At 43.5% G+C, this 27,012-nt stretch overlaps 1 protein-coding gene across 1 annotated transcript in view; it reads left to right on the forward strand.

Moving 5' to 3' along the window:
• The window catches only part of LOC148022412 (protein ROOT INITIATION DEFECTIVE 3-like), a 73,351-nt gene that overhangs the window by 35,181 nt on the left and 11,158 nt on the right, over positions 1–27,012 (forward strand). Inside the window, exons 5-7 of the mRNA XM_087696863.1 lie at positions 15,021–15,180; positions 15,402–15,604; positions 16,236–16,363. Coding sequence (XP_087552989.1) covers positions 15,021–15,180; positions 15,402–15,604; positions 16,236–16,363 — 491 coding nt within the window. The remainder of the gene's footprint in view (positions 1–15,020; positions 15,181–15,401; positions 15,605–16,235; positions 16,364–27,012) is intronic.

The raw sequence follows: 27,012 nt of genomic DNA on the forward strand, positions 1-27,012 counted from the left end.
CAATGGGCAAATCGGATTAAAGACTTGTTGGTGATTCATCACAGCAAGGGGAGTTGGAATATCGAAAGGGATTGGGGGAATCCCATTGTAATTCAACTTATTCTTCAATAAAGCTAAAGAATTGCCGAAAGGGGTGCCAATTTTGGGGCCAATCGGGTGTGCATTGTCCAAGATTAGTAGGTAAATTTATATTTTCAGATTTGCATTTATTGTTTGTTGTTGTAATTAAGTTGTAATAAGGGATTTACCACCCTATCCGAGGAGAAAGGCTGGTTTCATGGTTCCATTGCTGCTCTCAGCTGAGAAATTACAGCAATATGTCTTCATACAGTGAGATGGACTCAAGCAGTGATGATGCCTCTTAGTATGAACGTTCACATGGGAATGAAGGAAATGCAATGCCTGACCTTGGACAAGGCTCAGACCATGGACAACAAGCTGAAAATGTTGCTGTTGGGCAAGATGCACGGCCTTCAGGGAATAAGGAGGCTGATGACCAGCAAAGTGAAGAGGAATTTGATGACTAGTTCAAGAATCGGATGAGGACAATACCATATCTCTTTGCTGAATTGGCAAAGAATCCTCAATTTACCCGATTTTTGAATGCTCCAAAGAAGGACAACAAAGGCAAGAAGAAGAAGACGTCCTCTACACCTTTGGGACGGCAAGCCCGAAGAGAATGCCAAACCCTTCATTTGAAGCTCCCAAAGATGCTAATGAAATAAAACAGTTGGTACCTATGGGGCAAGGAATGCAAATGCAATGCCATTTCGGAAGTGCCAATCCAATGGATCTTGGACAGCTAGGCGTGTAGGCTATGATGGGGCAGCTTGGATATTTTGGTGGAAGCACGATTTTTCATGCTATGGTTGGACAAGGACCGCATATACGGGAATGTATAGCACAAATCCCTATGGTATGCAGCGACCAATGCATGGAGTGCAAGGCCCAATGTATTTGGGTATGGTTGGAAATATGCAAAACCCTATGTATGGCAACATAGATTGGCTCAATGCTTGGGGCACAAAGTAGCATGTTTTGTACTGCATCTACACCCTCGAATGCTTATGGGGCTCGAGGAATGAATGTTGGTCATGCAATGCTCCGTTTGGCGTGGTTTTGATGTAAATTCAGCAAATGAAACCTTTTTGCAGCAGCCAATGTATGACAACTTGACACCCAAAGAGGCAGCAAAAGACTATGATGAGGGTGGAAAAGGAGTGAAGTTTGAGTCCTTCAGCGGTGTATAAGATAGGCTGAAAGCTTTGACTTTTATTCATCAGTTTGATGCAGCCTATTCAGGGGGGAACTTCACGGAGTCCTCAAAGATTCGAAAGGCAATCACTTTCTTGAAAGGGAATGCATTACACTGGTGGTCCACTCTTTTGATGCAAGGTAGAGCACCGTCAACGTGGGTACAATTCAAGCAAGTGTTTGCATCGAATTGGTTGACAAGTACCTTTGAGGTGGATATCATGACAGCTTGGAATAAGCTGGATGCTGGAAAAATATGTTTGTGGGCTGCCCAAAGGAATCAGGGATTTTTATATTAAATCCACTGTGTTTAGCATATCTTAGCTTATAGAGATTGCTGCTACAGCCGATGCTTGCTGTGTGGGAAGGATTTGGGCTTCCTAGAGAGTGGGGAGAAGCCAAATAAAAAGTTGTTTAAGACTGAGAAAAGAGGCAGATCTGAATGTTAGCTTGAAAAGAGGCCAAAACAACAAAGAAAGGGCTCGAAAATATTGGCACAACATAGGAAATTGATGGCTACAAATAAATGTTTTATTTGTGAACATGAGGGTTACATTGCAAGGGACTGTCCCAATAGGCAACAAGCTGGAAAATCAGAAAATCAGGGAGATTCTAAAGGAAAGAAGCCTAAAACATTAGTGAGATTGACGCTCGATGTTGTTAGTGATCAGCCCAATGATGATGCTACTAAGTTGTGCAGAGCATGGGGCAAAATTAGAGATCAACATGCATTGATTTTCTTTGATAATGGTGCACGAGCCAACTTCATCTCTGTTGACATGGCCGCCCGTCTAGGCATCAGAGAGGATGAGATGGGACCCATGGGGGAAGTTTGAATGGCATTTAAAGGCCATGCAGAGCCTGTCACACCGCTCATTGGAAAGCTTCGGTTGCACATACAAGGATATGTAGACAGTGAAGAGTTCTTCATTGCTCCACTTGAGGGTTGTGATGTATTGCTTGGTATGCTGTGGTGTCATTGTATGCATGTAGTGATTGATTCTCGTGCAAAAAAGATCACCCTTCAACGTAAGGGAAAGGTACTCACACTTGATGTAAAGTTGAAAGGTGAATCTGTCCTTGTTGTATCTGCAATTGCCATTTCTAAAGTAATGAAAAATCATCTTTTAGTGTACTTGGGTTTTACTAAGGATAAAGATGATAGTGAGAATGTTGGGAACGTGTCTAAGTTAGAGAAGGATCGCATGTCATTTCTGAAAATGTATGCTGATTGCTTCTCTTAGTCACTTTCAAGGTAGCTACCGCCTGAAAGGCCAAAAGAACATGGCATAGATCTTATCCCTGGAAATAGCCCATCTAATAAGTCACCCTACAGAGTCAATGCAGCCCAACAAGAGGAGATTATGACTCAGGTAAATGAGTTACTAGAAAAAGGGTTGATTCAGCCTAGGTCATCTCCTTTTTGTTCTCCAGTGCTTTTGGTGGAGAAAAAGAATGGTTCATGGTGTATGTGCATTGATTATCGTGCTTTGAACAAGATCACAATAAAGAATCGCTTTCCGATTTCTCGAATTGATGATGTTATGGATAGATTGCAAGGGGCAACCATATTTAGCCGTATAGATTTGAAAAGTGGGTATCATCAGATACGCATTAGACTAGAAGATGTGCCTAAGATAACTTTTAGGACATCTTTTGGATTGTATGAGTTCCTTGTTATGCCTTTTGGACTTGTGAATGCTCTTGCCACTTTTAATCGGATGATTAATCGTATCTTTAGGTCACATAGAGGATTTGTGGGCACTTTCTTTGATGACATGATTGTCTATTCAAAGAACGAGGTAGAGTATAGAAAACACTTGGATATGGTGTTCCATGAACTGTGTGACCATAGATTGATTATTAGTGAGACAAGAAAAGTGAATTCTTCTTGCATGAAATCCACTTTTTGGGGCATATTGTATCAGCTGATGGTATTCTCATGGACCTTGCAAAGGTTGAAGCAATATGATCATGGCCACCTTTGAGGAATGTGCATGAGATCCGCAGCTTCTTAGGTTTATGTTCTTAGGTTTATCTCCATTGCATGCCTTGCAGAAGAAGGATGTGTCATTTAGATGGACAACAGTGGAAATTTCAGCATTTGAAAAGTTGCAGGAAAAGACGACTTCAGATATTGTGCTTGTGTTGCCTGATCTAAGGAAGTCATTTATAGTTCAATGTGATGCATGTGGTAACAACATTGGGGCTGTTCTTATGCAAGACGGTCGAGTTATGGCTTATGAGAGCCGAATTCTCCACGGTGCAGAAAAGAATTTGTAGGTCTATGAGAAAGAGCTCTTGGCTATAATTCATGTATTGCCTACGCGGAAACATTATTTGTTGGGGGTTTATTTACAGTGTAGACAGACCATCAAACTTTAAGGTACTTTCTGACGCAGACAAAGTTGTCAGAGAAGCATATGAGATGGGCAAATTTTCTCTCTATGTTTCATTTTCAGATTGTACATATTGATGGTAAAAAGAATGTTGTGGCTAATGCACTGTCACGTAAGCCACAAATTTCAACCGTCAGCATGGTATCACACTGAGTTGGATGCCATGAAAGAGCAATATGTTGCTGATTTCAACTTTGCTAATGTTTATGATCAACTTTGTAATCGTCAAAGGCATGAACACTTTGTGGTAAGAGATGGATTTCTGATGATGTATAGACGACTATGTGTCACAAAGCCTTTAAAGCCTAGAGTTATCACTGAAAGTCATGTTTCTCCATATGCAGGACACAGAGGTATTGATGCCACGGTCAAGGCAGTGGAGCATTTCTTTTATTGGCCAGCTTTGAGACATGATGTAGAATAGTTTGTTAAGACATGCATCGTATGCCAGAAGGTAAAGCATGATAGGTAAAAGTTGCCAGGTTTATTGCAGCCCTTGCCTATTCCAGATCGGCCTTAGCAAAGCATTGCAATAGACTTTATTTTTGAGCTTCCTAAGATGGCTACAGGGAATGATGGGATATGGACTATCATTTGCATGTTTAGCAAACAAGCCCATTTTATTCCGGTGAGGAAGAAAATAAAGGCTGATTATATAGCATTATTGTTTTTGCAGCATATCTTTAAATATCATGGTATGCCAGAGTCGATCATTAGTGATCGAGACCCTCGGATGACCAGTTTATTTTGGAAGGGCTTGTTTGAGAATATGGGTACCACGTTGAAATTCTCATCATCCTTCCATCCGTAGATAGATGGTCAGTCTGAGAGAAAGCAAATTCCATAGTGTTAGATCTTTTAAGGTGCTATGTTTCAGACCACAAGACGCAATGGGAGCAGTATTTGCCCTTGGTCGAGTTTGCTTACAACAACACAGTGCATAGTTCTACGGGCAAAGCTCCATTTGAGGTGGTTGAGGGTGGCAAGAAGGTACCACTTATTTTGAAAACTAAGGATAAGATCTTTGAGGTTGATCATTATGTAAAAAACTTGGATGTAGCCTATGCAAAGATAAAATATGCACTTCAGAGATCGCAAGAAAAGCAAAAGAGGGCAGCTGATCGACATAGACGTGCTTTGCAATTTGCAGAGGGTGATTATTTATTGCTGCGTTTTGAAAAGGCAAGGCTGAAAAAGATGAAAGGAAGAGAAAGATTGTATCCGAAGTTGAGTATGAGATACTATGGGCCCTTCCAGGTGTTGGAGAAGATAAACAATGTGGCATATCGGCTGAAATTACCTCCATATTGGCGGATACATAATGCCTTTCACGTCAGTTTGTTGAGGCCTTTTCATAGTGATGTGCTAGAGGATATGTCTACTGAAATTCAGCCTGAGGTTGAGGAGCTAGATGAGATTTTGGTACGTGAGCAGATTTTGGCACATAAGGAAAGAAAGGTCAAAGGTAAAGTTTCCAGGAGATACTTGGTGAAATTTCATAATTATTCACCAATGGATGCCAAATGGATGGAAGAGGATGACTTGGCAGACCATCCTCAGTTGTTGCAGCTTTATCTAGATGCCTTTCAGTTAGAGTCGACTTTAGTTCGAGCTCCGTCAGGTTTAGCAGAGCAAGGGTTTGGAGTATTGCCTGATGCTCAAGGGGGAGGTAGCACTTCCCCTCCTCCAGTTAAGGACAACTCTCGTATGTAGTGAATCTCGGATGTATTCAGCATGCATCCAAGGTACTGTGCTAACAGTATGTTTGCCATGAGGTCACTACTTAGTGTACTAGTCACTGTGAGATGTATGCAGATGAGTATGAGTTTCACGCGGGTACTGGAACTATACTTTTGTATCGACTTATGATCAATTTAGCATGAATTTTGCTTGAATTTTGAGACAAAAATTTTGATCAGTTTTAGCTCGGTTTTGATCATTTTGAGAACCATTTATGGTCACTTTCTGGATTAGTTTTGCATCAGTTTTTGCACTGATTGCTGGTCAGTTTTTGCAATGAGTTTGTGATCAGTTTGGGGTCACATTTGCAGCAGTTTGTGATCAGTTCTCAGATCAGTAAGTAATCAGTTTATGATCAGATGATGCTCAGTTTTCAATGGTTTACATCTAGTTCCATGGACAATAGCATATGTTATGATGTCATTGATGTTTTAGCTATGGTGTATGCTTGGTTTTCGCTACTGTGGTTTGGTTTTGCGAGATGAGTTGAGCTCATGACTAATAGACATGTCACATGATAATCTGGCAATGTTTTTGAGATTCTTTATGTGTCATATGTTATGTTATGTTGGCTGGTAATTTTCAACATATGTTGGGCATATGGAATGGTTGAACAACAGTGTGCAATGTTGTGTTGACCATGATGCCCTATGGAAATTTCTGTGAGAGTGCGCAACGGAAAAAGAACACGAACACAGAGGAGGAGAGAGAGAACAGAAAATGAAGGAAGAAAATCTGCACTGACTGTAATGAATGCTGAATACAAAACTGTGGACTGGTCAGTCCCTGCACGCAGCCCGAAGCGTCAGTGAGGGCACCAGATCAGGCTGATGATGACGGCAGCACCGAAGACGGAGGAAGATGACGGAGTCGGAGTGTGCACCTGCCAAAGAAGGAGGGAAGTTGATAATACAACTGACTGCCAAGTGGGAAATGGCTATAAATAGCCAAAAAACCCAAAAACTGGCCGACCTGAAATTTGAGGCCATAAATATGTCCGACCAGCATTTAATGCTGGTAAAAATGCCAGGAATGCTCAGAAAAATCCTGGAAAGGGTGGACAGGCTGATGATGACGGCAGCACCGAAGACGGAGGAAGATGACGGAGTCGGAGTGTGCACCTGCCAAAGAAGGAGGGAAGTTGATAATACAACTGACTGCCAAGTGGGAAATGGCTATAAATAGCCAAAAAACCCAAAAACTGGCCGACCTGAAATTTGAGGCCATAAATATGTCCGACCAGCATTTAATGCTGATCCGACCAGCATTTAATGCTAGTAAAAATGCCAGGAATGCTCAGAAAAATCCCGGAAAGGGTGGACAATGTCCGGCAGGTGAGGCAGGCTGAAGAATGCAGAAACTGCCTCGGGAAATGCACATAAAATCCCGACTGGAGGAGAAAATGCACTAAAATGCAATAAACTGAGTGCTCTAGAATGAGCTACCTCCTCCATCAAAACAAGTGATAGACAAGTCAGAGCTCCTAAAGTTCTCATCTGACTCAGACTGAGGCTCACAGGTAGGAGATGACAAGGCATGACAAACATGACTGCTAACACCCCCTCTCAGATCCTGGATGTGGCAGAAGGCCAAGGGAGAAACGGATCCTGGGATGGCAAGAGGAATGCCAAGGTCAATGAAGTCCGTCGATGTAGACTGCCGCTGAAGGAGCTCCTCACGATCCTGGGAATCCCCCTCTAAACCACTAGGGGCCAGGGAATCCACAGCCGCATCACCGAGATCGTCCCTCTCTGAAAGGGATGGGGGGTACGAGGGAACCATCGGAGGAGAAGTTGGGGGATGGGAAGGAACCTGTGGAATAGAAGGTGCACAAGCGGGAACGGGTGTAGCAATAGACTGCCTCGGAGGACCCTGCATCAAAGAAGGGGAATGGAGCTTGTGAAGCCCGCTCTCCTGCCAACCTGTAGATAAGACAGCGCCTGTAAAAGAATCCTCAATAACAACGGCATGCTCGGTGAAGATCACTCGTGTGCCAAGCCTCGTAAGGCCATAAACTGAGAGGAGGGAAGGCCCAAATCCGGAACATGTAGGGCCTGTGAAAAGGAGCTCGAAGGTCGGTCGGTAAACAAAGGCAATGTGCCAACACCACTAATAGGCACCGATAAAATGTCACCAACAGTGACTGAACCCTCGGATGGACGGAGATCCTGTAACAAATCACCTCGGGGAGTCATATGACTCGAAGCACCACTGTCCACTAACCAAGGCTGCGCAGAAGACACTGCAGCCATGGAAGAAGGATCCTCCTCCAAAGCATGGATATGAAGGAACACTGACTCATGGGTAACAGCTGGTGTAGCGGTAGAAGAAGGCTCCGATGTAGATCCACCCTTCGCTCCCGGACGAAGGTGAGGGTACTTCTTCCAACATTTATCCTCGGGATGTGTCCCTTTCCCACAGTGTGGGCACTTCGGTCTCTCTGAATCTGAGTCAGAGCCTGAAGAATTGTCCTTTTTCTTAGCCTTTGACTTCTTCTTCTTCTTCTGTCCTCCCGAACCTGCAACAAAGGCTCTAGTGGAGTCGGATCCACTAGCACTGACCTCTCTGAGTCGCTCGTCATGCTTCAAGACAAGCGGGGATAGCTCCTCCCATAGAAGCTTCTCACGGGTCCTCGATGTAAGAAGGCTGGTGTAGAAGACATCAAACCGAGGCGATGGCAGCTGAGTCAAAAGAATCATAGCCATGTCTTCAGAAGATATCGTCCGACCGAGGGATGCAAGCTCATCCCTCATATCCTGTAATCTGTTGATGTGGTCCTTCATGGAAGGACTATCATCAATAGCGAGCATCCGCAACTTCTTTTCAAGAGATATCTGGTGGGCAAACGTCTTTTGTTGATAGAGAGACGCGAGCTTTCTCCACACGTCTGCTGCAGTCTTCAACCTGTGAACATGAACAAGGACAGAATCCTGCAAACTCAGAAAGAGGAAAGATCTGGCTCTAGAATTGAGCCGATCCCATAATGCTGCACGATCCATAGATGTCCCATTTGCGGGATCCACCTGAGGCCGGGGAATAGGAACAGAAACAAGCTCCCAAAGATCGAAGAAGTCCAAGATACACTCCACCTTGCAAGACCATAGAGAAAAGTTGGAGCCATCCAACCGGTCCTCTTTGGGCAGCTGAGGAAGTACGGGTACCTGTACAGGGGGTACCAAAGGCTGCATCTTCGGCCCACTGGAAGGGGCTCACCGAGATACATGAATAGAAGGGGGACGGGAAAGAGGAATAGACTCCGGACGACGGTCCTCGTGATAGAAATCACGCCTCCGTTCAGAGGAATGATGAGAAAGAAGTTCATCCTCTGAGTTATCAAAGCCCGAAAACTGGTAAGACATCTTCCAATTTGCAAAATACCAAAGAAAGTTGTGCCGATGTCGAAATATGACCAGCAGTGTGGTCACCAACCACCAAGACGCAGGCTGAGAATGCCTACAAACACCTGGATCTGCAAAACGCAAAGATAACTGATGACGATCACCAGAAAAGAGACCATCAGCACCAGGAAACAGCCAGGAAATGAGTCGCCAGCAGGAAATGTGCCTCCTGGAGTGGAAGCGACCAGCAGAACAGCAAAACGCAGGCTGTAGATGAGTCGCCCAACAGAAGGAGGGACAGCCTGGTGGAAAACATAGGGTTGTTGGGTCACTGGATGACGTGGCAGCCTCTGTAGACAGTGTGGACAGAAAACGCAGGCTGAAAAGCCTCCAGAAGAAGGCGCCTGAGCAGTTGTTGATCAGATGGCAGCAGCAGTAAGGTATATCTCTCCAGAAGGTATGTCCTCCGTGCTCTCAATCAGGCGATGATACCATGTGAGAGTGCGCAACGGAAGAAGAGCACGAACACAGAGGAGGAGAGAGAGACAGCAGAAAATGAAGGAAGAAAATCTGCATTGACTGTAATGAATGCTGAATACAAAACTGTGGACTGGTCAGTCCTTGCACGCAGCCCGAAGCGTTAGTGAGGGCACCGGATCAGGCTGATGATGACGGCAGCACCGAAGACGGAGGAAGATGACGGAGTCGGAGTGTGCACCTGCCAAAGAAGGAGGGAAGTTGATAATACAACTGACTGCCAAGTGGGAAATGGCTATAAATAGCCAAAAAACCCAAAAACTGGCCGACCTGAAATTTGAGGCCATAAATATGTCCGACCAGCATTTAATGCTGGTAAAAATGCCAGGAATGCTTAGAAAAATGCCAGAAAGGGTGGACAATGTCCGGCAGGTGAGGCAGGCTGAAGAATGCAGAAACTGCCCCGGGAAATGCACATAAAATCTCGACTGGAGGAGAAAATGCACTAAAATGCAATAAACTGAGTGCTCTAGAATGAGCTACCTCCTCTGTCAAAACAAGTGATAGACAAGTCAGAGCTCCTAAAGTCCTCATCTGACTCAGACTGAGGCTCACAGGTAGGAGATGACAAGGCATGACAAACATGACTGCTAACAATTTCAATGTAGTACTTTGCTTTTGATGCATTTGGGAGTGCAATCGAGGATGATTGCAAGGATTTCAAGGGGGAGGGCTATCATGAGGACATGCATTTTTGAAACCTCACTTAATATGTGGATTAATTTTTAATCACATGATTAAGTAAATGTTGCACATGTGAGGCGCAACTGGGGTTAAAGTAAATTTATGAGCTTGGGACCTGAAGAAATCACAGGATGTCAAAGGCAAAAGTTGCTATAAGTTATGCTGCATAGGTACTTGGTGGTATTTGGTGCCAGTTGTCGGTCTAGGTCATCCTTTTGGCCATAAGTGTCAGCTGGGGACATTAGAGAAGAGGCATTTAATGGTACCTAACGCCAATCTGATGGTCAAAGATGACGTAGAGACACTCGGGAATGGAAGTTGCCTAGCAATTTAATTATTGGCAAGTGATTATTTTTCAGGGCATTGAAATAATTATTAGATTAATTTTCAGTATTTAAAGACTGAAAATTAATATTTAATTATGAAAAATGTTGGGAAAACCATTTGGGAAGACTGCTACTTGTCAAAAGCGCCCATGCAAGACTGAAAAACGTCTTTAGAGACTGGAGAGGGGCATTTCTATAAATTCAGCCTGCAAGAGAGAGGGAAGGGAGGCTGTTGGACTGATTTGCAGCCATTGGAGGGCCTTCTGAGGCAGGTAGGGGCAAAAGAAGACCAATCAACAGCAGGAGACATCATCTACAGGCTGTTGAGGCAGGGCAACATCAGTAAATGATTGATTTTCTTCAGTTCTTTGTATCTACATGCTATTGTGGCAGGGCAGCAACTGCACTTGACTGATTTTCAGTCATTCTTCACGACTAAACTCTGAATTTTCTCTCTCTACAGCTTTCCCTCTCATCTCCCAGCTAATTCACAGCCTTGCTTCGAAGATCTCAGCATTTGGACCCTTGGAGGCTAAGAAATTTCAGATTTCTCTGCTGTAAATCCTAATATCCAGCAGATATTAGGGTTTAGCAGCAACCTTGAGAATCGCGCCAGAAATTGGAAGCTCCAAGACTTGGTTTGAATAGGACTGAAGCTGTTTTTAGCCTATTCAAGTGGAGGGATCTGCAAATAATTGAATTTGGGGCATTTTCCATTTCCATCAAAGCGGGTGAAGGCCAATGGATTGCCCGAATCAAGGGGCAAATCGGATTAAAGACTTGCTGGTCATTCATCACAGCAAGGGGAGTTGGAATACTGAAAGGGATTAGGGGAATCCTGTTGCTATTCAACTTATTCTTTAATAAAGCTAAAGAAATACCGAAAGGGGCGCCAATTTTGGGGCCAATCGGGTGTGCATTGTGCAAGATCAGTAGATACATTTGTATTTTCAGATTTGCATTTATTGTTTGTTGTTGTAATTAAGTTGTAATAAGGGATTTACCACCCTATCTGAGGAGGAAGGTTGGTTACATCTAGATCTAACTTGCATCATCCAGATGGAGGAGATTTAGGATAAGTTTACATCCCTAAGGAAGATTATGGTTGTCAAAGACCTTGTTGTGACACCCTTGTTACATCTCTTGCCATTGAAGTTTGATGTTGACATGCGAGCAACAAATAATGGAAATGCTTTCTACTAACAATCGAATTGTGAAGGAGTGCTAATAGGGGATCTAGACCTTAGAATTTGGTTTATTTTGGCTAGAAACTCTGGCAAAACTGTCAACAACAACAATGTCTAGATAATTACAAGCACACCTAGACACAACTAGGTTCAATCCTTTGAGACTTACGAATGGCTCTCTCTTTTAGTTCACATGGTCACAAAACTCATAACCTCAACCTCAAAACCTTGAGGGGTTTCACGTTTCCCTGTCTTGATGTCGGTATGTGCATAAGTTTCAACAACACCATCCACAACACAATAGCTAACGATCACCACCACTCAAAATGACAGTAGCTAACGATCACCACCACTCATATTTTGATTTGGGGATTGAGATTGATAGAAGTTTGGTGATATATTGTGATAATATAAGTATCATGTTGGCCAAGAATCTAGTTTATCATGTAAAAGAAAAAGCACATAGAAGTTCATCATCACTTTATAAGAGAGAAGGTACTTGAAGGAAAAATTGACTTGGTCCACATGAAGACAAATAACCAAGTGGAAAACATCTAACCAAGGCATTAGGTAAAGACAAGTTTGAGTATTTCTGTGCTACATTGGGGCTATACCTAGTGCAAGCTTATGTTGAGTTTGAGGGAGAGCATTCATCCGATATATTTGTAATAATGTACTACTACAATTAGTGTGGACAACCACCTTGTTCGAAGAGGGAGGTAACAAATTTAATAGCTCTACTGACAACAATAAAGTTGGACTCTGGATCCCAAAGCCTATTAAGTATTACAAGTGGTACTATACCCATAGATATGTGCTCTTGAGACTTAGAGTCAAAGGGACTTATCGGTACAAATAGCATAAAGGGCCATGCTTGCATCACAAGGGCTTGTATCTTAAACCACCAACCCCCACCATCCCCATTTATGATGGGCTTAAGTCCAAGTGTGGTAATCACACAAAGTGCATCACAAATGAGCCCTTGTAATCTTTAACCATCTTAGCATAAGAGCACTTTTAGTCGACGTGTGATAATCACATATGGTGCATCTTGAACGAGGCCTTGTAATCTTTAACTACCTTAGCCTAAGAGCACTTCCTTTGAGTTGTTGTTTATATGTGCTTCTTCTATGTTTGAAGTTAATGTAGGTCGTGGATAAGGGATCATGATGCATATAAATGTTGATGTTATGTTGATTGTTCATTTGTATAGTATAGAAGCCATGGACAATCATCGATATGTGTTAGCTATGCCACAAGAGTCATATTTTATATGTACACAAGGATACATAGTTCTTTTCTATCTCGAATGGGACTTGTTTCTAACATTTCATGAAACTCGTACGAAAGCTCTAAAAGTTAAAACTCATTTCATATCTCTTGTTTCAAAAACCCGTGGCAATTAGGTACATGCTACACCTTTTAGATAGTAGAAAACCTTGCACTGGCAAGCTATATGGTCTTTACAACATGAATGAGCCCACTAAGGAGTTGGAGCTAGCTTAGGCTATATGTCATTCTAGGTGGGAGGATAATTCCCAACTTCATGCAATTGTTTATGTATCTGACCTTCAATTCCAAGGAAATCGGGAAGAGCAAAACATAGGAATCTTATATGGCTGGGGCTTTTTGCTTGAGAGGTTGGTTGAGCTTTTTTAAAGTATGGATTGATCCAAACACAATTGAACCGCTCTAGCAAGCAAGCAAGGTTTTTGGTGGGCAAATGTGTAAAGAGAGAGTCGTTGTAGGCCATTAGTACTCTATGGTGGGAATATCATGGAGCCAAAACATCAAAGCTAAAAGTTTAGCGACCACAATTTTCGGTCACAATGGTAGCTCCCAATATATAGAGCACTTATGGTAATTTCAATCATGTGACAAATTATTGTCTACATGCTTCGGTACGGGTTAAATGTGTCAGAAGTGGATGTGGCAATGGAAGCATAAACAGATGCTGTAATAAACTGCTGAACACACGGATAGAAGAGTAAAACAGAGAAGAACATTGCAAAGAAGAGAACTCAAAAGAATGCTCGGGAAATGGAATCCATATACCAAACATGAGAATGTCGCATACAATAGTGAGTCATTGGTTGTGCATTGACTCCCTCTCTTCAATAGAACCTATAGGTGATAATGATTGACAGTGGAGGAGGAGCTTGAATAAATAGGCCATTAAGAATGAAAACAATGCATGAGGTTGGCCATGTTTAATGCGGGTCAGCCAACATAAAATGCATAAATAATCACTAATATGACCTTCAAAAAATACCTATAATAGTTTAAAATACTGGGCTGAGCCCAGACTCACGTATGAGTTGACTAGATTGCTAACATCCTCTCTTAGATCATGGTTGATGTGATACAATACAATGGTACAATGATAATGACTCATCATAGTCCATATAACAAAAGCATTGGAATAGGACCATGGATACCCAACCAGTGGGTGATCAAGCCACCACCGTGGTGCCTCGGAGAGAACTTGTTGTCGATGTCAATTGTACTAGAATCTAAAAAATAGAGAAGAATCATAACAGATCTCTATGTTTGTCAACAATGTCTCGCAAGAGCATACAAGACCACCCTATCAAAAATGCCTTTGAATATATGTGACTATGGATTCCCTACCTTTGGCCAAGATTGTCAAAGCGTCCCCCCATGTGAGCTCGGACTAGGAGCCATTCTCGCTCTTTGTCAAGTGATAGCCTATCATGGATTTGGATGTCAATCCCAACTCTAGGATTTGAACCTACTATGTAGCCATGGAAGCATAAACAGATGCTGTAATAAATTGCTGAACACAAGGACAGAAGAGAAAAACACAGAAGAACACTGCAAAGAAGAGAACTCAGAAGAATGCTCGGGAAATGGAATCCACATACCAAACACGAGAATGTCATGTATAACAGTGAGTCACTGGTTGCGTAGGCAATGACACCGGCTCCTCCTCTCCAACAGAACCTGCAGGTGATAATGATTGAGTGGTTGCCTACGCAATGAGCCGGTGTCATTGCGTAGGCAATGACACCGGCTCCTCCTCTCCAACAGAACCTGCAGGTGATAATGATTGATAGTGGAGGAGGAGCCTGAATAAATAGGCCAGAAAGAATGCAAATAATGCATCAGGTTGACCAGCATAAAATGCATAAATAATCACTAATGTGACCTTTGAAAAATGCCTAAAATACTCTAGAATACCTGGCTCAGCCCAAACTCACAAATGAGCTGACTAGATTGCTAGCAAAATGATGCTTATAGTTTGGACCTTTTTGTAGTACATAGAGATTTTGAGAGAACAATCTTGTGACCTTTGCATTATTGGATTCATCATTTTCCCTCAAAATGTTCTAATTCTTTGGTTCCTTATCCAAGCTACCTTTGGATGATAAAGTCAAATAGTTTATGTGCCTTCAATTAGTGATTTGCAACAATAATTTTGTGCCTTGTCTTCCTAATGTTGGAACTAATCCATAATATGTCAGTAGATCAAGTGAAAGAGTCTTTCTGTGGTGATAACCAACTAATTTATTGGAATTACTTGTTCAATGGTAGGGTTCTGGATGTATCAGAAGACGGTGGAGCCCAAGGGAAGATACAAGTACCATACCTTTATTCATGGTCAGGTCACACTTTGGGAGTGACAGGGCTTTTCTGTGGATGCGGGGGTTCAAGTTCCATTGTTGTTTCCTGCTCTCTTGACACTCTTTGTAAGGTCTGTAGATGAACTTTGGACTTAGAAAGCCCATTTCTGAGCTTAATGGCATATTCTATATCAGATTCCATATTTTCTTTCCCATTTACACATGAAGTCAATATTTTTCGTGCCTTTTGTCTATATTAAGGAATTCTATTTGTTGTAGCAGTCGTCTGATGCTTCAACTGCACAGGTTTGGATTTATGTTGTGTCACTGGCTGCTGTTTGATTTTCTACAGATATGGAGTTTATCTTTTGGAACTTTACTGCGCACAATCAAGTTTCCCACTGCAATCAATGCAGTGGTCTTAGATCCTGGAGAATATTCACTGTATGCAGGTGGTTGTGATGGCAGGATATTTGCCACCGCTCTTAATTTAGGGATACCTGACACGACTGGGGTAGTCACTGATGACCTGCTCTCTTCTCTTATAGGTCACAGGTATCTGCTGTTTTCTATCAAAATTATATTTTATCAAGTTCCATTTTGGTGAAGATTGATTATCTGTACGACCATAGCATTAACATTTGAAAAATATCAATTGAGGGGAATGGCCATTAACTTGAATTTGATGCATTGGCTGGATTTGGTTCATCTTTTGTGGAGTGCTCTTTTCTCCATGTTAGGTCTTTCGTTGCAGGAAAGTTGGAAACCATTTTAGGTCTCTCGTTGGAGGAAAGCAGGGGTATTTCTTAGATTCTTAATTTGTCACACAATGTGCTGTTTAGCATAATCTGCCTTTTTTAATGCATTCATTCATGACATTGTGCATTTGATTCACCTGGAAGTGTGTTTTGTATTGAGGCAGAATGTACGCTAGTTGGGAAGCCACACTTCGTGATTGATGTTGCTCCTGTGTTTTAGCATAGGAGTGTAGAAAGTATGCATTCAGTGCCTGTTGAGGCCATCTCACAATTCAACATGTGAAGAGAGTTCACATTGAGTTGTATTTTAAGACCAATAAATGAGAGCAGTTGCTCAAATTAGCAACAATGGAGCGTGTTACTTACAGTTGATTCGTTTGTAAGGTTTTCTAACTAATTGTTTTATTTTTTCCTTTGGTTCTCTGCAGTCGCTCAGTGACAGCTTTGGCATTTAGCATGGATGGGATCTCATTGGTATCTGCATCAGAGGATTGTACTGTTTGCATTTGGGACACTGTCAGCTGTCAAACACTGCGTATTTATAAGCATAATAAAGGTAAAATTTATAAGCATTTTAAAAATAAGTACTAAGACAGATACATTGATAGTTTGAACTTAGAAAGTTACTCTGAACGTTCTGAAGCAAACAACTGAAAGAGGCATGATAAATAGCCAAAAAACAAAATCTGAGGTTTTATTGCAGGATATCCACAGCATATGCAAGAGCAGATCTTTAAAGCGCAAGAAAACTGAAAGCAAGAACTTTCAGAAACATTTAGGGAAAACATTGCTGAAGCCTACATAGCATCAATAAACATTCAGTAGTAAACATGCGACCCACATTGCATTTGTTAAACTTGAGGTGAAAGAGGCTATGATGTGCTCAGTATAATTAACCAGTAGACTTGTCTGGCTTGACAGTCTGATCTGGAACATATGAAACCATGGTCCTGTGGTCCCGAAGGACTTTGAATGTTAAAATGTGAAGATATACCCTAGCCATAGAGTTGTGGGAGCTCTCTCTTGAGCTCTTGTGTGGCTTTGTAAGCATCTTTGTGTGACTCTATATATGTGCTTAGCTATCTTGGATACTGCTGATTTCTGGGTGTGTGCCTGTCCATTCTCTCTCCATGTCCTCTTGCACATTATTGGTCACTCTGCTCTCTCACTGCTGTTCTGTACCTGTGCCCTCTTTGGCATAGTGTACATCGAGAAGATATATGGGTCTGCAAGTCCATATGTTGACCATGTGATCATGGACTAGCACATGGTTTCCTCTTTTTAAGTTATGGAACTTGAGGATGGAAGGGCGGTTTAGTTAGCTTCTTCCTGAAGCTTTGGTTAGGTTGCAGGTGCTCTTTGATAGGTAGGGCCTGAGATTTGGCTGGACTGCTTTTGCTATTGTGGTGGAGCTTTAGGGCTGAATTTACAGAGGTTAATGTCTAGAGCTTAGAAGAATTGAGGTTGAGTCATCCCCAACAAGCTCTACCATGACACTCTATTGTTTTTAATCCTCTCTTCTTTTCTACACATCTATTTGTAAGATCCCAACGTAAGGGCGCTCTTTATTTTGGATATAGCTTCTTCATAAATGACTACCATGCTTTTGGGCTGTTGCAATGCTATTCATAGTAAGTATATCAGAGAATTTACAGATTGCACAAATTGTAGGTGAAAAGTTTGCACTGGACAGTTTAAGCACGTACAGGTACATATTCAGTGCAATACTTTTCATGACTTCTTTGACCCAACTTGCATATGCTTTCTTCTCGTCCTCAATAGGACGCAAATGCATGCATTACATCAACACCTCAATTAGATCACATACACATTTTCCAATCAAGAATCTCTCCATTCCATACAAAGGATTCCACATATCAAGAGAGCATGAGAATTAGTATAGAAGATGTATGGCATAAGCATTGAGGGTAAGTTAGCATTGTTAGTACTACCTTCTTATGTCATTTTCTGAGTTAGAAATGTGCAATTAAAAGATGCACATGTGTTGCACATGTGAGGTGCAAGCTACTTTCTCACACTTGAAGACCGAAGGACCCTGTGAAAAAGATGGGTGTCAAAGGCAAAAGTTGTAACAAGTTACACTTGTTAGATTCTAGGTGAATTTTGGTGTCAGGTTGCCCCTAGGACCATTAATTGGCCATTAAGTGTCAGTGGTGACACTAGGGACTAGGCATTAATTAATGGATTAATGCTTGCCCAAGGGTCAATTAATGCATGGGACCACTTTGGGTTGCAAATGGCCTAGCCAATTAATTTTTGGATGGGCAAGGTCAATTTTTTGGGCATGGATTAAGGGCTGAATTAATTTTCAGAATTAATCAATTCTGAAAATTAATTAAATGGCCGGAAATTGCTGAAAATGGATTAAGAAAGTTGCCACTTGGCAAAACTTTCCCATGCAAGTGGGGGAAAGGCTAAATAGGGCTGAAGGGAGAGGGAAATCTCGTTTTTTCATTTTGGAGCTGTTGGAAAGAGGTGTTGGATTGTTGCTGCTAGCTTTTGGGGCCAATTCCCAGCCATTGGAGACCATTTTGGTGATGGAGATTGCATATTTTTGACCTTGGGAAGCTGACAATTGCTGCTGATGCACTTTCTCTGGAAGATCACAGTCTCTGATGCTTCTATTGTTGTTGGTGCATCCGTTTGGGGCTGGTACAACAGGGCAACAACTGATTTTGATAAGTTCTTCGCAACAAATCTCAAAATTTTCTCTCTCTACAGCATTCTCTCATCTCCTTCAGCCTATGCTCAGCAATTCTCAGCAATTCTCAGCCATTCGGAGGAGATCTCAGCCATTTTGGTGGGCTGATCTGTAATTTCTGCAGTAAACCCTAATTCATAGCAGAAATTAGGGTTTAGCAGCCACCTTGGGATTTGTGCCAGAGATTGAAGGCTCAGGGGACTGAAATCAGCAGCTGATAATTGAAGATTATCAAGGGATTTCAGGAGCCAGCCCATCCCGAATTGATTTGGGGCAGCATTTGGCTAGCCAAGGGTCAAATTGGAGAAGAAGTCCTGGGTGAAACAAGGGGCAAATGACCCAAAAGGCTTGCTGGACATTTATGACAGCAAGAGCAATTGGTTAGTAGGAGGAGATTGAAGAATCTCAAGTTGTACTCCTTCCAATTGAATGAAAGCTAAAGAAATACCGCAAGGGGCGCCGATTTTGGGGCCAACAGGGTGTCTACTGTCCAAGAATGTTATGGTAAAGTGTGTATTTCATTTTATGTGCATTTATTTATTGCTGTAATTAACTCTTAAATCAGGTTATCACCACCCATTCCAAGAAGAAAGGCTGGTATCATTGACCCTCCCCCATTCTCAATTTCTCTTCTCTTTTCCAAGACGGACGCGTCAACTTCTTCGTCTTTGCCGAGTATTTCTACCCCCTTCAGCCTCCCCTTCGGAGTCTTTTAGGGATGCTGAGCTTTGTTAGAGGGGGGACCTGTCAGAGTGAAGCAATGCGGAAGCGAATGATCGTGACAAAGAGTGAACAGAGAGAGAAGAGAGAGAGAGAAAGAGACAGTGAAACACAGAAAATCTGCAATGAAGAATGCCATATAAGAATGCAAAATTATACATGGGTGCAGAGGAAATATCTGTGTATGTCTCCACCACGAGGACCTTGATCTCTGTCGGCCTTGAGTGCAGTCTTCGTCTCCAGCAGACTGAAATCAGTTAGATACAAGTGTGGAAGTCTGTTGGAAACTCAGCCTTATAAAGGCTGCAAAGAATGCTTGAAAAATACCTGAAATAATCAGGTCGGCTGCAAGCCGACTGCAGTGGGCGGACAGTCCGACTGCTGCCACGTGGCACTGCTGATGTGGCAGGAGATGACTCTTTACACCCCCTCTCAGATCCTGGACAAGCCAGCAGACGAAGGGATTTGCTCTACACTATGTGACTGATTTCCAGCCAGCGTGACCATCGTTTGCTCATTTTCAGCCTGTTTTCTGCTATTTTTCTCAGTGTTTTGCTGTCTGCCATCTGCATTTACAGTTTATTGGACTGTTTTAGGGCTGGGGACCTGTAACTGACTCTTTGTGTTATGGGGACAGGAGGCTGAGGCCACCTGTTTTCCTGCAGGTAGACTGTATTTATTGTAGTTTTTGATTGTGTTTTATTGATCAGCCTCTCCATTTTACTTTTTTTTTTTTGTCGTGTAGGCTGGGTGATAGTATTTCAGGCTGGTTTTGACTGTGTTTGTTCGGTTTTTTCACTTTATGATACTCTACTTAGCTTTAGAGGGTTCATGTGCATTTGGTTGTCGTGTTCTCATCACTACACTCTAGTTACTATTGATCTTTTCTGTATGTGCTTTCTTCATTGCTTTGAACTTGTGCAATCCTTGTGAGTCTATATTTTTGGCCTCCTTTTATCCCTCAAGATTCCTTGCCTCTCCTCATCTTCTTTGTATCTCCCTCCTCATGGCTCCTTTGGCATCTCCTCACGATGGTCAGTATGTAAGACATTCTTTACTCATCTACTAGTGTTATATTGAAGACTTGCTATGTTCAGCTTCAAGTTTATGTGAGGATGCTATCTCTTGGTATTTTAGATGTTCTAGTTTTAGAGAGGGATGCTACACTGAAGAAGAAGAAGAAGAAGAAGAAGAAGAAGAAGAAGAAGAAGAAGAAGAAGAAGAAGAAGAAGTAGTAGTAGTAGTAGTAGTAGTAGTAGTCTCAGTGCTATTATTGTGGCAAGAAGGGACATCTTTGGAAGGATTGCAAGACATTAGTAGCTTTATGGTAGGAGCAAGAGCGGACAATGACGTAGGGTGATGACTCTCTCGATGCATCTTCCTCATCTCCAAGTTCCTGTTTAGGCTCCAGCTATGTGGCCTTGGCAATGGCTGCAAGAGCCTCCCTTCTAGGTTGCTAGTGCAGGTGATACAGTCATCCCTCACAACTCTCCAGTGCTAGAGAGGGAGTGTGAGAGGGTGGTGAGGTGGGGCAATTATGTACTCTTTTTGATAGAATGGTTTTGTATGCTATTGCGAGACATCGTTGACAGATATTGAGAGCTGCTACTATTCTTCTATGTTTTCAGGAATTGGTACGATCAACATTACCCTTTGATGCTCTTTGAGGTATCTTGGTGATGGGTTGGCCACTCCTTGCATGGCTATCCATAGTTCTCTTCTAGTGGTTATTGTTGTATGGACTATGATGGGTTTTTATCATTGTATCATTATATTGTATCAGATCACCCATGATTTGAGAGAGGGTATTAGTGGATATGTTAGTTCATGTGTGAGCTTGTGCATGCCATTTAGGGCTGGGCACATTGTAGTTATTTTAGGCATTCTTTCTTGTGGTCATTTCATGTTAGTTTGGCATTTATGATGCTAGTCGGCCGGCATTAACAACATTTATTTGAGGTCAATTTCATGCCTCATTCACCACCTTCATGTGCACAAAGCATATAGATGTGTGATATCACTTTATCTTTTGCATGGTTGGAATTTGGAAAAGGGGGGTGGGGTGAGGTATCTAAGGCTTCCCACCCCCCCCAAAAGCGCAACAGTGCAAGAAAAGCGCGAAACACGGGACGCGGGGGTGCAGGAAACGCGGAACGAAGACGCGCAGGTGAGGTGGTTGAAAGAGGCCAATTTTAACTTACGAAATCGTACCGTACGGACTGTTCCGTACCACGTACGGAGGCAACTATGGTGGAAGCTAGCTATGTAGGAAGAGATTAAATCTTTGTATGCTAATGATACTTGGGATCTTGTGTCGTTGCCCAAAGGAATAAAGCCTCTTCCAAACTAATGGGTTTATAAAGTAAAGACAGTTGATGGGAAACCCAAGTACAAGGCAAGACTGGTTGCCAAAGGGTATGCATAGAAGGAAGGGATTGACTTCCAAGAGGTATTCTCACCTGTTGTGAAGATGATCACTTTATGTGTGCTTTTTGCTCTCACTGTTGTATTGGATTTAGAGCTGTATCAAATGGATGTGAAAATAGATTTTTTGCATGGTGACATTGATGAGGAAATCTACATGAAACAGCCCAAGGGCTTTGTAGTTCCTGGAAAAGAGCAATTGGTGTGTAAACTAAAATGCAGCTTGTATGGGTTGAAGCAAGCACCACGGCAGTGGCACAAGAGTTTGACACTTTTATGCTCTCTCATGGGTTTATACTTAGCCATGTAGATCATTGTTTGTACATGAAAAAGGATACAGATGGCAACCCCATCATACTTTTTTGTATGTGGATGATATGTTGCTAGCTAGGAAAAGATAGACTAGCTTGGATGCTCTCAAAGACCAGCTGAAATCAGCTTTCTCCATGAAAGATTTGGGGAATGCAAAGCATATATTAGGCATGAGGATTTGCAGGGATAGAACGCAAAAAAGTCAAGAGAAGTACATTGAAAAGGTACTAGACAGATTTAACATGGCTGAAGCTAAGCCTCTTGGGATGCCCTTACCTCCATATCTTAAGCTTAGTAAAGCCAACAGCCCAAAAGATGACATGGAAGCCAATGCGATGAAGGGACTCCCTTATACATCAGCTTGTGGCTCTCTATGTATGCTATAGTCGCTACTCATCCAAACATTCATCCAAACATTGCTCATGCAGTGGGAGTTGTCAGTAAGTTTATGTCAACTCCTGGCAAACCACATTGGGAGACTGTCAAGTGTATTCTTCGATATCTAAGGTATGGGCAGGGTGCACTTAGTCTGTAGGGTTATTGTGATGCAGACATGGCAGGTGACTTGGATACTCGCAGGTCCACTAGTGGGTATGTCTTTATAGTTATGGTGGGGCCGTTTCTTGATGTTCCAAGTTGCAGAACATCGTAGCATCGAGTACTAATGAAGCTGAATACATATCAGCTACTGAAGCTTCTAAGTAAGCTATATGGTTGAGTAGACTTGTAGAGGATCTCGACATGCCTATGAGTACTCGAGTGTTGGGATGTGATAGCCAGAGTGCTGTGTATTTGGCTAAGAATGCCACGTATCATTCATGCACAAAGCTTATAGATGTGCGATATCACTTTATCTTTTGCATGGCTGGAATTTGGAAAAGGGGGGTGGGGTGAGGTATCCAAGGCTTCCCACCCCCCCAAAAAGCGCAATAGTGTAGGAAAATCGCGAAACATGGGATGCGGGGGTGCAGGAAACGCTAAACGAGGACACGCAGGCGAGGTGGTTGAAAGAGGCCAGTTTTAACGTACGAAATCATACCGTACGGACTGTTCCGTACCACGTACGGAGGCAACTATGGTGGGAGCTTGTCAGAGTGCAGCGGTGCGGAAGCGTAGGACTGAGAGAGAGAGAACGCAGAGAGAGAAGAGAGAGAAAGAGACAGTGGAAGATGAAGATCTGCTGTATAAAGTGTGCTGAATACAAAGATATGCAGATGTATACACGGGCGCAATGCGCTGGACTGCGTGTCTCCACCTCGACGATGCAACCTGCTGTTCACCTCGAAGTCCCCTGCAGTCTGCACTGTCTCCTGTTTGAAATCTGCGAACAAAGACGGAATCTGCGCGTGCCACCGGTCTGTAATCTGCGAGCAGAGAAGTGTGGGAGACTGCTGGAGAACTCCGCTATTTATAGCCAGAATCTGGGCGAAAAACAGGGCGCCAGAAATAGCCTGTCTCATTGTCTGAACAGGTCGGACTGCCATGTGGCAGTCCGACTGCACACGGACGGCACTTGTCCGACTGCACCTGCTGCACAGGCTGTGATCTCCTCTAACACCCCCTCTCAGAGCCTGGGCGGGGCAGAAGCTTGAGGGATCTGGAATGTCTCCGAAGTAGTGCCTGGGGAAGTGCCTTCGTAAACAAATCCGCAAGATTGTCCTCCGTCTTGCAGTACTCCACAGTGATGGTCTCATCCAGAAGCTTTTCTCTGATGAAGTGGTACTGGATCTCTATGTGTTTCGTCCGGGCATGAAACACAAGGTTCCGTGCCAAGGCAATGCAACTCTCATTGTCACATTGCAGCAAAGTAGGACGAGTCTGGGGCCACCCAAGCTCCTCCAATATTCTCCGAAGACACACAGCCTCACATGTGGTGGAAGACGCGGCCCGATACTCTGTCTCAGTAGACGAAAGGGCTACCGTGGGCTGCTTCTTGCTACTCCATGAGATAACACCTGTACCCAAGGTAAAACAGTAACCTGTAGTAGACCGCCTGTGGTCCACATCACCGGCCCAATCCGAGTCGCTCCAACCTGCAAGTACAAGATCTGAACCATCTGTCCCTGCGGGATAATGAATCTCTAAATCAGATGTCCCCCTCAAATACCGAAGTATCCTCTGAGCAGCCTGCCAATGCACCGTCTTAGGTTCACTCATTAACCCTGCCAAGAGCCTAACAGCAAAACAAACATCAACCCGAGTGTTGAGAAGCCAAATCAAGGATCCAATCAACTGACGATAGCAGGAAGCATCCGCCAGGGGAGAAGCTGAATGGGAAGTGGCCTTCCAGTTCGGATCCATAGGAGTAGAAAGGGTCCGACAATCCTCCATCGCAAAAGACACCAAGAACTCCTGTACATATCTCTGCTGAGAGATAAAGATCCCCCTCTGAGACTGATAAATCTCATGACCCAAAAAGAAATGGAGTAGACCCAAGTCCGTCATCTCGAACGTCCGATGTAAAGCTGACTTCGTCTCTTGGACCTGCTGTGCATGATTACCTGTGACAATCAAATCATCAACATACAACACAAAAAGCACACAACCATCCTCGGAAGTGTGAACATAAAGCTGCGGATCGGCCTTAGAACGCCGATATCCCAACTGAGACTGAAGGAACGAATCAATCTTCTCGTTCCATGCACGCGGGGCTTGCTTGAGGCCATACAAGGCCTTCTTCAACCTGTAGACTTTCCCATCTGAAGATCCAAAGCCAGGAGGCTGCTCAACATAGATCTCCTTCTTCAAATCACCATTGAGGAAGGCCGACTTCACATCCAACTGGTAAACACGCCATCTCCTATGGCCAGCCAAGGCAAGAACAGCTCTAATGGTTGCCATACGAGCAGTGGGGGCAAAAGTATCATGACAATCAATCCCTGGGCGCTGTGCAAAACCTTTAGCAACAAGGCGAGCCTTGTGCTTATCCAAAGAACCATCGCTAAGGTATTTGGTCTTGAAGATCCACTTGACGCCAATCACCTTCTTATTTGGGGGGCGGGGCACGAGTGACCAAGTGCCATTCCTCTCAATAGCCTCCAACTCGGCTTCCATAGCTTTCTTCCATGGTGCGGGCTGTAAAGCCTCCTTCACGGAGGTGGGCTCTCGATCCTGCATAACACGGGTCATCAAACAATAGTTAGAGCAAACAAGCTTCGTAGAATGTGCCTGGTGCCTCCATGACCGCTACGGACCATTCTCCTCAGAAACCCCCTCGATCCCTGAATCACAGAGTGTGTCACGGGCCCATCGAGGAGGAGGCCGAACCTCCCCTCGTCTCTCTCCATCAGCTGAAGACTCTGGAATATCCATCGGCGGTAACTCCTCAGGGGTGACCGGTGGGACAATAGACTCTGTGTCAGAAACAGAATCATAATCAAAAGGCACGGGCTCCAATGGAACGGTAGCAGGAGCCCAACTCTCCCCTGGATCTCCAAGAACGGGATGCTCCTCACCCGTTGATATGGCCGGAACCTCCACAATCCGCACATCTCGACTAGTGTACACATCTCGCTTGACGGGATCATACAATCGATAGCCTTGGGACTGGGAGCTATAGCCAACAAATACCTGTCTTCTGGAAGCTGCTTCAAATTTATCACGGTGAGCCTTGGGAATGTGATGTTAGCAGATATTAGTCAGCTCATGGTGTGAGCTTGTGTGCAGAGGCTGGGCATTTTATGTAGCATTTTATGCAGTATTTTATGGCACATTTTTGTGGTCATTTATGATGTACTTTTAGCATTTATTGCTGGCCGACCTGCATTTTATGCTCCCCACTTTTGTGGCTATTTATAGGGCTCCTCCTCCACAGTCTTTGGTACTTCAGCCATCAGTGGAGATCCTTCTGGGAGAGAGGAGCCGGTGCCGAGGAGCCCATGCAGCCAGTGACTCACCGTTGTATGCTGCTGTCTCGTGTTCGATATGGATTCCATTTCCCGAGCATACATCTGAGTTCTCATCTGTCTACTGTGTTCATTCTTTCTTCTGTCTTGTGTTTCAACATTTATTTCAGCATATTCTTTACGCTTCCATTGCTGCACCACTTCTGACATGGTATCAGATTTCAGGCTGCAACCTATTTGTGCTGTGTTTTCTTGCTGATTTCAGGATTTACACCCTTCTTGCTGATCAGCCAGCTGTCCTTTCTGCTGGCGATTGCTGATTTGCTGTTGGCGACCGTGTTTCAGCATTTGCGTTTTGCGTTTTTCTGGACAGATTTGCGTTTACTGCTGTTCCACTCTTTGCTGCCCGTGTTTCCTTCATCCAACTGCTGGCAACAGTCTTTAGCCCCTGTTTCTTCAGTTTGCAGCCTACGTTTTGCTGTTTACAGCATTATTTTTGCCTGTTTTTCTGATTATTCAGGCCGTTTTTGCTGTTTTTGGCAGTTTTAACCTGATTTTTTCACTTTGTGCAGCAGCTTTTGGCTTAGTTTGGTCAGCCTTTGGGTTATATTGCATGTGAACTCACTATTTTTGGTGTTTTTGGTTGCGTTTTGGCTGTGCTCACTCTCCAAACGACCTTCTTTTCTTCTACTTCTCTTCTTATCCTCTCCATATGGCTCCTCCGTGCACTTCCTACAAGCTCCCCCCGGAGTTTGATGGAGTGGCCAATGCTTTGCGGGCGCAGACATCATTGACTCCTGTTAGTTTTACACATATGACCTCGATGCTTCTTGAGCATGAGGCATCCTTGAGATTACAGGGGCGGCTTCTGGCACATTATGGAGGTGAGGCTTATGTAGCTTCAGAGAGGGGTGACGGGAAGAAGAAGTCGAAGGCCCAGTGTTACCACTGTGGCAAGAAGGGACATTTGCGGAAGGACTGCAAGAAGTTAGCGGCTTCCAGGAAGGAGGAGCAGAAGACGAAGCGGGATGCTGACTCTACCGATGAGTCCTCTCCTTCATCAGACTCCGACTCCGATCCTCCGACCAAGGAGAAGTCCAAGGCGCGGAAGGGATCCTCTTCTTCGGATCGCGGGAAGGGCTTGGTGGCTGCTTTCTAGTGGTGGTGATGAGGTCATCCCTC

This window comes from Lygodium microphyllum, chromosome 17 (assembly GCF_053477565.2).
Source record: "Lygodium microphyllum isolate KBCC chromosome 17, Lygodium_microphyllum_v1.1.10, whole genome shotgun sequence".
Classification (NCBI taxonomy): Eukaryota; Viridiplantae; Streptophyta; class Polypodiopsida; order Schizaeales; family Lygodiaceae; genus Lygodium; species Lygodium microphyllum.